This window comes from Xyrauchen texanus, chromosome 11, assembly GCF_025860055.1.
Source record: "Xyrauchen texanus isolate HMW12.3.18 chromosome 11, RBS_HiC_50CHRs, whole genome shotgun sequence".
Classification (NCBI taxonomy): domain Eukaryota; kingdom Metazoa; phylum Chordata; class Actinopteri; order Cypriniformes; family Catostomidae; genus Xyrauchen; species Xyrauchen texanus.
The window spans coordinates 14,609,473-14,623,910 of NC_068286.1; the positions used below are offsets into that span (position 1 = coordinate 14,609,473).

The window sequence follows — 14,438 nt, forward strand, 5'->3', positions numbered from 1 at the left end:
ACTGTCTCTTTTTAATTTATCAAAACAGTTAAACATTAGTTGGTGCAGTTAATGACTTTTGTCATGTTCAACTCAATGAAATGAGCTGTAACTGTGTTCTGTAAAGTTCAATCAGGCCGTGCATTTACTTGACTGGTTGTACTGACTTGTGTAAACATCCCATTTACAAGAATTGTTTTACATTTATTTCTGATTTGTAATATCTTTGTCCATATAAATCTTCCTCAAAGGTACTAAAAGAGAACCATTAATTAATAGAATCATTCAAAGGAATTGGAAACTGAATCGTTAAAATACTTGCGGATCCCATCCCCATTGTTATGTCTTTACTTTGAAACGGTGATGTCTTAATGTTTTATATTTGACTGTGGGAAGTAAGATTTTGTCAAATAGCATGTTTCGTTTTGCATTTCATTTCCCATTGTTCTTTTAACGTTGTAAAAACCCACATGCTTGATTTAAATGCATGCTAATGGACATGTTGCCTTCATCAGAATTCTCAAACCTTCGCTCTGAAATAATCAAAAAGATTCACTAACAATGTGAAGCATCCTCTAAGTATATAAATTCTCTTTTTCTCCATTTTAGGGATGAGATTCAGATGAAGTCATATAGTCGGACAAATGGCCAGCCTAAATCATCTCTCCCTCAGTCTCCTTCCACACCCTTGTCCCCCTCTCATCCTATCAGCGTGTCCACTCGCCCAGGCCAGGCCTATTCCAGTGCCGGCTCTTCTCAGAGCCCCGCCAACAAGCCTGGAGGTGGGGTGAAGAAGGTGACTGGCGTCGGAGGGACCACTTACGAGATATCAGTGTGAGAGATGAGCAGCTGTTGTGATTGATCTTGTCAAGAGTGGAGCCTTGGACTTTGTCGGCCACTTGGGCATACAGTAGTAGAGCCTTGATATTAGAAGAGAAAATTAAGACTTTTGGACATTTATTGGTGCCCACCGAAGATTTCTCTTGAAAATGTAAGCATTTAAGAACACTGTTTTTTTATTTATTTTTTATTTTATTTATTTTATTTTTTTCGAAAAGGAAATCAATTGCTGACAAGCAGGTTTTGGTAAGATGTGACATTGAGGAGGAGGAGGAGGAGGAGTGTTGATGTTTAGCCGTGACATAGTGTGGCCTGTCCTATACAAAACCTATATAAGACTCCTCGCGAGTAAGGAGCTGTAACACGTAATTGGTGTAACGGCAAAAGACTGGATTGCCTTGGAAACTTTCAGTACATCACAAGAGTAAAATTGTTCTATCCAGCTTAAATATGTACATTGTTCTGTATAGAGGAAAAAAAGTTGTGTCACAGTTTTCTCACAGAGTGGAATTAAATTTTTACACAACGGGACCTGTGGCATGAAGTAGCCAATTCAGACCACTGTGATTGGCATGCGACAATGTATCCGATCTATGCCAGGGAAGCAAACCGTAGTCGATTTAAAGAAATGGCCTAATGCATTATTTAAATGACAACAGCCTTTTCCATTAAGTGTTTTCAGAGCAATGTCTTTGGAAATCAAGGAAGAAAGTTTTTATTTAATTTTTTTAAATGTTCTTTTATATGAATTTATAAATGGTTATTGATAAGATCAAAATGTTTTTTTATTCTACAAAGGCTGATGATTTGTTCTCTGTGGACTTATCTAATCAGATGAAGGGGTGAAGAATTGCAGGCTGGGAAACCGATATCACCACCCAGTAAATTATAGTCCTGTGCAGAGAGTTACTAGTAGCATTAAAATGCATTTGACACAGCAGAGACATATTTCAGAGTTTCTTTTAAACATTGATTGTGTGCCTCTTTTAATTTGTACCTACTACGTTCAAAATTTGTGACATTTTGCAAGACTCATTTCAATCATTGTCTAACTTGTCAGGGGTGTTGGTCAACATTTAGATCAGAGCTGGTCAATAAAGTGGATGCATTTGAGTGCCGATACAATAGCCAATGAATACCCTCTCAGAACGATTATGTGAATATTTAGGATAAAAAAGATGGACTGAGAAGAGGGAAAGAAAAGTGTACTGTATAGTTTAGCGTGAGTGACCATGGTTGTTGATATGCGTGTGTGTGTGGTTTAGCATTGGTAATAAACTCTTTATAAATCATTTGTGATGTTGATTTGCTTTAACCTTCATGGTGTGTTCCAAACTCTGGTGGTTTCTGAAACGTTGTAAGTGTATACCTGATAATGCCCATGAATTTTGTTTCTCTGTTCTTAAAAATGTAAGCCTGTTGTCATGTTAGATGTCAGGAACATGGTCTGCAAAATATATTGTCACCTCATTACCAGAAATATGTTGCATAATTTGAAACAATCCCCCAGAGAAAAAAAAAATACTGTAGTTGGTTCCAATGTGTGCTCTCGTTTGCCTCCTAATCAGCCCACATGTGACAACACAATAATATACAGTTTAAGTCAGAAGTTTATATATGCTTAGGTTTAAGTCATTAAAACTGTTTTTTTTTTTTTTTTTTTTTTTTACCTCTACACAGATTTAATATTAGCAAACTATAGTTTTGGCAAGTCGTTTAGGACATCTACTTTGTGCATGACATGAGTAATTTTTCCAACAATTGTTTACTTTTATTTGACTATCACAATTCCAGTGGGTCTGAAGTTTACATACACCTTTATGTAATTAACCAATTAGCTTCTGATAGACTAATTAGCTAATTGAGTTAATTGGATGTATACCTGAGGAAGTACTTTAACGCCTACCTTCAAACACAGTGCATCTTTGCTTGACATGACTTAAGAAAAAAAAACTGTGGACCCTCACAAGTCTGGTTCATCCTTGGGAGCAATTTCCAAACTAATGGTACCACGTTCACCTGTACAGACATTAGTATGCAAGTATAAACACCATGGGACCACGCAGCCTTCATACCGCTCTGGAAGGAGATGCATTCTGTCACCTTGAGATGAATGTAGTTTGGTGCAAAAAGTGCAAATCAATTCCAGAACAAAAGCAAAGGACCTTGTGAAGATGCTGGAGGAAACAGGTAGACAAGTATCTATATCCACAGTAAAACGAGTCCTGTATCAACATAACCAGAAAGGCTGCTCAGCAAGGAAGAGGCCAATGCTGCAAAAAACGCCAAGTGCACATGGGGACAAAGATTTTACTTTTTGGAGAAATGTCCTCTGGTCTGATGAAACAAAAATGTAACTGTTTGGCCATAATGTCCATTGTTATGTTTGGAGGAAAAAGGGTGAGGCTTGAAAGCCGACAAACATCACGCCAACCATGACGCATGGGGGTAGCGGCATCATGTTGTGGGGGTTCTTTGCTGTAGGAGGGACTGGTGCACTTCACAAAATAGATGGCATCATGAGGAAGGAAAATCTCAAGACATCAGCCAGGAAGTTAAAGCTTGTTCGCAAATGGGTCTTCAAAATGGACAATGACCCGAGCATACCTCCAAAGTTTTGGTAAAATGGCTTAAGGACAACAAATTCAAGGTATTGGAGTGGCCATCACAAAGCCCTGACCTCAATCTGATAGAAAATCTGTGGGCAAAACTGTGTGTGAAAAAGCATGTGCAAGCAAGGAGGCCTACAAACCTGACTCAGTTACACCAGTTCTTTCTGGAGGAATGGGCCAAAATTCCAGCAACTTATTGTGAGAAGACTGTGGAAGGCTACCCAAAATGTTTGACCCAAGTTAAACAATCTAAAAGCAATGCTACCAAATACTAACAAAGTGTATGTAAACTACTGACTCACTGGGAATGTGATGAAAGAAATAAAGCTGAAATAAATCTCTACTATTATTCTGACATTTCACATTCTTAAAATAGTGATCCTAACTGACCTAAGACAGTGAATTGTGAAAAAAGTTGTAAAGTATTTGGCTAAGATGTATGTAAACTTCTGACTTTAACTGTAATTTGTATAAAGAGTCTGCCAGAATTTTTTTAATCCACTTATAAACCTATGAATAGCAATGCATTAAACAACAAACTATCAAACCAAGTGTCATCTAAAGAAAGCACAAGAACACTTTTCAAGCAAAAGAACAAATTTGGAAGTTTGATTTTTAATTATAAAGCAATAGAGGTACTGTTCAAAATTCAGAGGAAAGTATTTGGTTGTTAAACATGTTCGTACTTGTGAACGACCCTGGGATCAGTTAATTAAAAGTAATTGCAAAAATGGAGTTAGTTCTTTTCATTCAGATGCCACTTTGTTTTGTTTTATATATTGCAATGAAATTCATAAAAATGAATGCTTAAGTGTCCAAATACTTTGTTACCACATAGTTTGTCAATTCATGGGAGGATATTTATGTTGAGGACAATAATGGTAATCCAATTATAAAGCACTACAGTATTCTGATTCAACACCTCTGTGAATGCTTTTACATGCACATCAATAAGCTGATCATAACTACCAAAAATCTGCATATTCAAAAAATCTGTTTTGACAAAATGTAAACAGGCATTCATGCAACACTTGCACACATTGGATAATCCGTTATGAACACTGGTAAAGGTGTTTATATGTGCAAAATAGGGGTATTTAGCAAAAATCTACCAGTGTCAACCGGTTTATGCTTAAACCGTTTATGATCTTACTACCCCAATAAAGGAAAGCTTGTGTAAGATCAGGCATGTAATCGCACTGCGTTTGTATTGAAATGGCAAAAAAACGAAACATCCATCCACAACCATTCAAAGCACTTGGTCATCTTCCAGTCATAAACAATTAATTGACAAAGATCAGTGAAAATCAAGACTTGTTTACTTCACAGGGCACAAAAACAATATTGTTCTTTTTTTTTAAGGGAACTTAGTGACAATATTCTGCTTTGACATTTCATTTACATTGACAATAATAGCTTCCCACAGCGACAGCAATGGATCAATAAGGTTAAAATATTAAGTCTGCCTGCAGCTTTCTTCTGTGCCTGTCAGTTTCAAATAAAAATGAAATGTTAAAAAGGCATTTATCATTCAGCACAAAGGAAATTCAAGTAAAAAAAAACTGTATACAAAACAAATATTTAAGACTTTTACAGCAGTATTCAGTCTAAAAAGAAATGTGTAAATGGGTCTACAGGTCAAAGGTTAAAAGCTGAACACTTTTTGCAGTGTCAATATAAAAAAATATGAATACTGTGAAAGCTTTTCATTTTGGCATCCACTGGAAAACTGTCCCTTTAAACAGTGTATATTCAGTACCATAATACAAGCCAAGATACAGTATGTCTTGGAAATTAGAAGACAACTAGGAGTGACTTGGGTGGAAAAAGGAATTAAAAGTACAGTAGGAAAGACTTGGTTTGTACCCCAGTAGTGATGCATTTGCAACACAAAATAACAATTTAATAAAAAGTTTACTTCACAATTATAAACCATATTAGAGGTAAGAGGCATCTAATTATTAATTGTATTTAATGTGATTAAAATACCAACACAGCTGACAGACAGAATCATCAGTAACCAGTTTAAGTCCCGTATGATGGTTATTTGGATACGAGCATACTGTGCCCACTGTATATATAATTATGAAATAAATAAAAACTAAGATTTACTATATTATTAGACTGATTTTGTAATTAAATTAAGTCATATGTTAAACAAACAAAACAAAAAACAATCAATCAATCATTAGCAAAATAGAGTCCCATCCCATTATGTCCCAGAGCTCTTCAATAGCGTGCACATTCTATTTGTCCTTCTTGCTCTCGGTGTCCATTGCGCTGATGGTCTCAGCCTCAGGTTCCTCCTCTTCAGGCACTGGGGCAAATTGTGATTCACTGGGCCTTTCATTCTTCTCTCCTTTGGTCTTATCAAGCTTCTTTGACTTCTGATACAGCTCATTGAGGTTAAACTCCCGGATAATGTTTTCCTAGGAATTGACAAGATAAACATTGTGTGTGCTAACTTGCTGTATGATTTAATATACAGGTGAAACTCGAAAAATTAGAATATCGTGCAAAAGTTCATTAATTTCAGTAATTCAACTTAAAAGGTGAAACTAATATATTATATAGACTCATTACAAGCAAAGTAAGATATTTCAAGCCTTTATTTGATATAATTTTGATGATTATGGCTTACAGCTTACGAAAACCCCAAATTCAGAATCTCAGAAAATTAGAATATTACATGAAATCAATAAAAAAAAAAAAGGATTTTAAATACAGAAATGTCGGCCCTCTGAAAAGTATAATCATGCATATGTACTCAGTACTTGGTTTGGGCCCCTTTTGCATTAATTACTGCCTCAATGCGGCGTGGCATGGATGCTATCAGCCTGTGGCACTGCTGAGGTGTTATGGAAGACCAAGATGCTTCAATAGCGGCCTTCAGCTCTTCTGCATTGTTTGGTCTCATCTTTCTCTTGGCAATGCCACATAGATTCTCTATGGGGTTCAGGTCAGGCGAGTTTGCTGGCCAATCAAGCACAGTAATACCATGGTCATTGAACCAGGTTTTGGTACTTTTGGCAGTGTGGGCAGGTGCCAAGTCCTGCTGGAAAATGAAGTCAGCATCTCCATAAAGCTTGTCTGCTGAAGGAAGCATGTAGTGCTCTAAAATGTCCCGGTAGACGGCTGCGTTGACTCTGGACTTAATAAAGCACAGTGGACCAACACCAGCCAATGACATGGCTCCCCAAACCAACACAGACTGTGGAAACTTCACACTGGACTTCAAGCATCTTGGATTATGTGCCTCTCCATTCTTCCTCCAGACTCTGGGACCTTGGTTTCCAAATGAGATGCAAAATTTGCTCTCATCAGAAAAGAGGACTTTGGACCACTGAGCAACAGACCAGTTCTTTTTTTCTTTAGCCCAGGTAAGACGCTTCTGACGTTGTTTGTTGTTCAGGAGCGGCTTGACAAGAGGAATACGACATTTGAAGCCTCAGTCCACTCCTTGTGAAGCTCCCCACACATTTGAATGGCCTTTTCCTGACAATCCTCTCCAGGCTACGGTCATCCCTGCTGCTTGTGCACCTTTTTCTTCCACACTTTTCCCTTCCACATAACTTTCTATTAATGTGCTTTGATACAGCACTTTGAGAACATCCAACTTCTTTTGCAATTACCTTTTGAGGCTTTCCCTCCTTGTGGAGGGTGTCAATGATGGTTTTCTGCACAACTGTCAGGTCAGCAGTCTTCCCCATGATTGTGAATTCAACTGAACCAGACTGAGAGACCATTTAAAGGCTCAGGAACCCTTTGCAGGTGTTTAGCTGATTAGAGTGTGACACTTTGAGCCTACAGTACTGAACCTTTTCACAATATTCTAATTTTCTGAGATTCTGAATTTGGGGTTTTCATAAGCTGTAAGCCATAATCATCAAAATTATATCAAATAAAGGCTTGAAATATCTTACTTTGCTTGTAATGAGTCTATATAATATATTAGTTTCACCTTTTAAGTTGAATTACTGAAATTAATGAACTTTTGCACAATATTCTAATTTTTCGAGTTTCACCTGTAGTTCTGATAAATGAAGGAAGCAAATTGTCTAAGATTTTTCAGCTTGCCCATGCTAAATATGCTGGGTGTTATGGGTGGTTGCCATGCAGTTGCTATGTGACTGCTAAGGTGTTCTGAATGGTTGTTAGTGTGTTGCTATGCAGTTGCTAAAGTGCTCCGAGTGGGTTTTGGTGCATTGCTGTGTGATTATTGGGGTTCCTTTGGTGGTTGCAAACTGATCCCTTTTTTAAATGCAAGTCTATGGGAAATTTTTGCCAAGGTTATTGTCTACCAGTTGAAAATCTTTAGTCAGATCACTTTGAAAAGTAATAGCACACTCTCTTCAACAAGCCACATGAACTGGAGTATTATTCATATCTGTCGCACAAAAGGTGCGGAACGAGTTACACTGAATTTCGAATCAAGCAAGCAGCACTAATAAGACTGACTGCAGTCAAACTAATACACCTCCATATAGTAAATCAAACAATAAGAGAATAAAAGGCTCTGGAAATATATTGTCTTTTAGAGTGTTTTAAGATCAGCTAATGATTAGGTGTGAAATGACATAATACTTATGTAATAACCAAGCTTGCATTAAGCTCTACAAAACATACAGGTTTCTGGGCTCTTTTTCATGAAAGACACTATTTTGCGATAACAATTGGCTGACTGTTCATTTTCTCACTTATTACATGACTACTAACCAAATAAATAAATACATGGGCATACAATAGTGATTTGTTTTGAAATTATATAATTATTTGAGAAGAAATCGCTGAACAGGAGAAATACACCTCTGGTTTGCATTCTGTTGGTGTTCATTTTGTAAATAATAACCATCTGACTGCTCATTATGCATCTTATTACAAGACTACTTGCCAATAAATAAATAAATGTACATGAAACATGTATTTGAGCTGACATTATTTTGAGCTTACTTGTAGAGAAAGCACATTGATCCGCAAAGCAGGAAAGATGACTCGTAAATTCTCAATACCAGTAAGCGGTCCACTATGTGGGTGTGCGGTTGTTACTCTGAGATATCAGACCACTAGATGGCGCAATTGACTAATCAGAATTGATCATTCCAGAGAACAGTGTAATAAATATTGTTAATCACAATCATCACAATGACATTGGGGAATCTTTTTTTCTGAAATAGTTTTGCTTGCCCTCGCAATAATTTTCGCAATCCCTCACAATAAATTTAACATGAGTTTACTCTATAAATATTGTAGTAACTGTGTTTTCTCAGAAGACACCATGGCTTTGCTTTAATATGTGGGGGGTATAGTAATTACTATTTACTATATTAATATTGTATTAACTGCGATTGTAGTAACCATAGATTTGATGGGGGGTTGCATGGTTTTAATAGAGTATACTTATCCATATAGTAATTTGGGTTTTTACTATAGATTAGCCATAGCTAATACAAATAATACAAAATACCATGGTCAAACTATGGTTACTCTAGTAAGATGAGGGAACGCAAAATATATTGTGAGGGCACGCAAAACAATTTCTAAAAACAAAATCCTGCCCTGTCCTCTATGGGGCTCCGTAGATGTAATATGCAGTATGTGAGTAAGTCTAACCTCTGTGAAGGTCCAAGTCACTGCCCTTCCCTTCTTGTCAACCTGAGGGCGCCTCATAACCTCCTTTCCCCCCTGGAAGAGCACCAGAGAGGGCAGTTGCTTTGAGAGGGGTGATGTGCTCACTTTATACCTGAGGGGGAAAAAATACAATATTGTCACAATATCGTAAGGTGTTTAAACTAGACCCATGTAACAAAGCCTAAGCTACTTACTTCTTAGAAACTTCACTGTAACGTCCAATGTCCACTTTGCCAAATTTTAGTCCTGCGCAGTTGTACCTGTGAGAGAGAGAGAGAGAGAGAGAGAGAGAATAACTAATGTTGTTAACTAATGTTAACAAATGGAACCTTTTTGTAAAGTGTTACTCAAACAATTTGTGGCACTTAAAGGGATAGATCGCCCAAAATAATAATTATAATAATAATGTCTGTCATCATTTACTCACCCTTACATCGTTCCAAACCCACATGACTTTCTTTCTTAGGACACAAAAAGGAAAGGCAGAGTGTTTGGGGTTGCCAGCCTCAGTCACCATTCAATTTCATTGCATGGAAAAAAGATGCAATGCAAGTTAATGGTGACTAAGGCTAACAATCTGCATTACATTTTCTTTTATATTCCACAGAAAAAAAAAAGTCAAACAGATTTGGAACAACATGAAGAGGAAGGCTTAAAGAATGATTAATGATTCTTTGATTTTGGGTAAACTATCCTTTTAAGTTTACAGAAATTTGTGAGCAGCATATATCAAGCATGACATTCTTACTTCAAGGACAGATCAGCATAGACTGAGGCGAAAGACTGACACTCTGGAGACCAGTTAGCAAAAAACTCCACAATCCAAGTCACTCTGTGGTCCTTTTCCAACTCCTCCTAAACATAAAGTATATGTGAGCTCCTATACCTCACATAATCCAAACAGTTTCTAGCAAGCACATACAGGCGTGGTAGTATACAAATATGAACACTAGCCCGAAGGGAATGAATAAAGAAGTTAAAGTTTAACTGAATATGGCTCAAATTTGGGCAAAACCAGGGGGCTGAATTCCTGTTTTTGTATTCTGGCTTGCTTGTATTCAAAGGCTATTGGGCTGCATTGGTAACTGTTGTGTAAGTGACAAACTTTGCCATGTTTGCCAAACTTTTTTTTTTTTGACAATGGCATACCGAAGTAGACTTGTTTCATATGTAGTTGATACCTGTGCTATTCTAAGCTTGTTTCAAAAGGAAACTCCATGATCTGAAATCATACTCACGTCTATGGTTTTATCATTGAAGTATTTGATGTACTCAGGGCCCATGTAAAGTGGAGGTTTGCAGATCATCAGAAAAACTTTAAAACAGAATATTAACATACATGAAAATTGCCATCTTGCAATGTTTACCAATTGTTTGGTTTAACCTATAGTTTCTTTTAAAAGAAGGCATCTGTCACATACAATCTGAAATCTCTTTAGGGTAGCCTGATACTTATCCTGGGAAATTTAAATTTATGGGATTGTTGGAGGATGAAGGAAAACAAATATAGTGAGAGATCAGTGAAAGACTGACCAATGCACAGGGTCAAGTAGAGAAGCCCCAAACGTATGTCCAGTCTGAAGAACAGAATCACATTGGCCACTTTACTAAAGAGAATGATGTTCCCCAAGTGCTGCTCAATAGTTACTGGAATGCAAAAAGAGAGAAAACTTAAAGTTAAATAAGTGCAAAAAAAACATCACATTCTGTAAAAATGTGCATTCTCAAAATGCAGTTTTGTGTCAGTTTCTAATATACATAAGAACAAATACTCAAGGGGGGTGGGTTGAAGCACATCTAGAGGAGGGGGAGAGGGCAACATAAACAAAGAATAACAGAAGAAACTGATTCAACCACAAACAATATGACAACCGCCACTGAGAAAACAAAGAGTCCCAGGTACCCTAAACATTTAGTGTGTAAACAAAACCTTCACATTACAACCTCGGTCCACTGACATCACATTCGCTATGAAATGGGGATTGTTTGTGGGCTTTTGAGTGTCAACGTGAAAGCCAGTAGCAGAACTTTTGGGTGGGTGGGCCAAGAGAATTTATCGACTGCATGAGATCTGTTAAGTTTTTATTAATTTATTTTAATTTGACATTTTTAATGTTTAGCTAATTGTTTTCAGGGTGTATTTAGAAGATTTAGCTACTAAAGGTTGTCTACTTTAAGAATATTAAAAGATCAATAAAAAATATTTGTTTTTGAGTACAATCCGACTTTTTTATTTTTATTTTATAAAAAAATAAAACATGATATTTGGATATAATATCATTTTATTTTAGTTGAACGGGGGGGAAAAAGGAGGCTGGAGATTTGCTTTTAATGAAACAAATAGAAGTTATGGTCAATAAAAATTATGATCAATTCATACATGTGATATTGGTATTTGAAATTATTTTATCTTGCACATGTGGGTCGTTAGGAGGTTTTGTGGTTGAGAACAGATATTTATCATTATATGAGGATTCAGGGGAATAATAAATCTTTGTAAATGTAAATACAGAATGGTCATTTTAGCCACAGAATGGACCAATATTGGTAAAAACAATTACCAACCCAATTTTCTGGTGTCTTTGGACAGATAAAAATAGCGGATAAAAATGACGGAAATGGGTATTGTCGCTATGTCTCCATTGTAGTTTATTGTAAAAAATAAAAGACACTTTTTCTCTCTGAATGTGTCACAACTCAACAAGTAGGGAAGAGATAGCGCTGCTGCAAGAGAAAAAGCATAAAAGGAATCTGATTCCGAAATAGAATTTTTTCGAGCCATCCATGTCTGTAACTGTTTCCTAAGTTATGACATTCAAAATCCATGGCAATAAATTCATGCACATGTTATTTGGAAATAACGTATTAGTCATAATACAGAATCAAATAAGCTGGAATTTAAAAGTCTTAGGAGTTTTGAGAACATTTTCATCATCCAAAATAATTTATTTCATAGTAGTTTAATTATGCCGTCATGAGCTGCTTTTAATGCAACAAATAGAAATTATAACTACTAAAATTCATAATCAATTCATGCATGTGATATCAGTAGTTAAAATAATTTCACTTTAAAAAGTGATTTTTAAAGTGGATGAAATTTAGAGTTTTGGGAGCATTTAAAAAGTTATTTCAATCAGCATGGCAACTCGATGAACAGGTTATACGTTATTTAAATTTATAGCCTAATTAATACAATTCAGCAATCAATTCAAATATATGACATTTGTTACAAATATTTCTTTGAAAGGGAAAATAAAGTGGTTGGAGCCGCTGCATGATACCGGATGCACGTCAACTGAAGGTGCTTTGGTTGTTTAATGTGTAAATATCTTCATTACTATGAGAGCAATCCAGTTTTTTTTTTTTTTTTTTTTGAGCAGTCATTGTTTTGGAAGCTTTAATGCTCACATTATCCATCCCAACAGCCTCTGACATTAGTGGTTAATGGTTTGATGCCAGAAATATTTTGGCTGTTGGTGCATTAGGGGCATAAGACAATGAATGGGTGGGTTGAATGCCTATGGGTCGCACCGGCCCACCCGTGGCTACGCCAGTTGTGTAAGTGGCAGAGACAAGAAATAAGTGCACAAAGATAGAAAAGGGTGATTGGAGTGTTTTTATGAGGGAAAGAAAAGAATGAAATCTTACTCGCTCTTCTGTTCTTCATCATGACTATAGCACTCAGGAACATCAAGATCTCTACCTCTCTCTGTAAAAATCAAAACAAAGGCTATTATGACAGACAGACAGACAATTTATTGGCATGCATAATTTATATGCATGATATTTCAAACTATTTCACCATGTATTTGGCTTGGTCTCTATTCGTCCTAGCTAAATAGCGACCCCCTTCCAAATTCTCAAGCCCATCATCATCTGCTGTGCTGCTCAATTCCTTTATTGCAAAGCAATGTTGCTTTATATTGAATCGATCAGCAGGTGTTAAACACCCAGAGGTCTGTTTTATACATACCCAATCAAATTCGCATGAATTTCCATCCTCCCGTTGCGTCGAGAGATGTTCACATATCCCAGGCGTCTTGCGAATAAACAGGAACGCGAGACACATAAATAACGAGGCAATGTAGTACGGTTTTAGTAGCCATTTGTACACCTGCGGCAAATGATACAGAAAAGCGAACAGAGTCGTTAATAAGGCCATTTTATTTTCAGAAAACTGCGGTTATGGCCAGAGACGACAGAAGCCGCATCTATGCTGCTATCAGAAAAATTACGGTCGGCCAATGAATTAAAAGGTTTAAAGGAACGGAGGTCACTGCGGACGAAGAAAAGAATCGCCCCGCCTCTTTAAAGTAAGCGCGTTGATTGGTCACGTTAGCGAAACGACAGCGCTTATTGGTTAGATGTCAAATAAAGGGGAGGATGAGAGGAAGTTCGTCGCTTTCTTTATTTACCGTAATTATTAGACTTTAAGCGACGATTTTAACATTGAGTCATTGACCTATACATTAATTGCATTTATCATTTCCAAAAATGATTTATTTCATTACTATGATAATTTATACTATATGGTGCACTTTTAATACGCATTATGTAACTAAAATTTAGGAACCGTAACCAATACGAATACGATCGTGAAACTGATACATTACGGTAAATTCCTCAACTACAAGTACATCCGGAAGTAATTGTCAGCGAGCAGATTGTTAAGGGGCGTCTTAAACACATTTCCTCATAATATTAACACAGCAGTGTTGCACTCTTCAACATGTCAGAAATCTTCTCCTCGCTGTATGGTCAGCCTAATTCACAGAGATCAGCGGGACCGTCCGCGCTGGCCTTTGCGCCCGGGAAACCACAGATTCTTCAAAACATGGACCGATGTCTTTTCCACACCAGATGATGAATTAAGGAGCTCCGCTCAGAAAACCCGCGATGAACGAGCCCTTCTACCTGCTGCGAGAACTGCACAGTGAGTGACATCTGTTGGCAATATTAAGGGTGTTATTGTTTGTGTTAAAAAATATAATATGTTCTACGCAGAAAAAACAGATTATTAGATGGTATTACTATTGTACTTACATATACAAAATTCATGCAATGATTACCAAATCCAACATGGTATTTTCAGATAAACTACAAGTTAATTAAAATCATTCGATGATGATTTTAATTATAACTCCTATAACTCCTGTTACATGTATAAAAATAAATAAGAAATCGTAATACCATTGTTTTTTGTTTACACCTTCTAGATTGTAATAATTATACGCTATTATGTTAGTCAATTGTTATTGATCAAAAAGTTTCGAACCAATGATAAAATTTAAGTGTTGTGAAATTATCAAAATACCACAATTAATCACAACTACTATGTTGGCTTGATGAAACCAACACTGTTATTCTGCAAACTTTTTG

General features: G+C 36.5%; 2 protein-coding genes across 3 annotated transcripts in view; one reads left to right on the top strand and one right to left on the bottom strand.

Annotated features, from left to right (window-relative positions):
- Positions 1-2,443, top strand: part of LOC127651511 (palmitoyltransferase ZDHHC5-A-like) — a 37,855-nt gene extending 35,412 nt beyond the window's left edge. Inside the window, exon 12 of one of the 2 annotated variants that reach the window (XR_007971588.1) lies at positions 589-728. Coding sequence is in view for 1 of the 2 variants with exons in the window: in XM_052137373.1 (XP_051993333.1) it covers positions 589-817 (229 nt within the window). In the remaining variant the exon portion in view is untranslated. Of the gene's footprint in view, positions 1-588 lie in introns of both variants that reach the window. The other variant, XM_052137373.1, reaches the window with a different exon arrangement.
- A 2,289-nt stretch (positions 2,444-4,732) lies between these two features.
- LOC127651512 (thioredoxin-related transmembrane protein 2-B) lies at positions 4,733-13,493 on the bottom strand. The gene is made up of 8 exons (XM_052137375.1): positions 13,033-13,493; positions 12,708-12,768; positions 10,593-10,706; positions 10,298-10,374; positions 9,808-9,914; positions 9,254-9,319; positions 9,042-9,171; positions 4,733-5,860 (listed from the first exon to the last, which is right to left on the bottom strand). Exons 1-8 carry the CDS (start codon positions 13,219-13,221, stop codon positions 5,678-5,680), a joined length of 927 nt encoding a protein of 308 aa, XP_051993335.1. The 5' UTR covers positions 13,222-13,493; the 3' UTR covers positions 4,733-5,677.
- Between the last annotated feature and the right edge of the window lie 945 nt (positions 13,494-14,438).

What these genes read in the sequence shown, in the direction of transcription:
- LOC127651512 (XM_052137375.1), bottom strand. Translation starts at nt 13,221, where the DNA reads ATGGCCTTATTAACGACTCTGTTCGCTTTTCTGTATCATTTGCCGCAG. An exon ending in GATGAAGAACAGAAGAGCGA is followed by an intron (nt 10,707 to 12,707) that starts GTAAGATTTCAT and finishes TTTGCATTCCAG; the next exon opens with TAACTATTGAGCAGCACTTG. An exon ending in TCAATGATAAAACCATAGAC is followed by an intron (nt 9,915 to 10,297) that starts GTGAGTATGATT and finishes CTTTATGTTTAG; the next exon opens with GAGGAGTTGGAAAAGGACCA.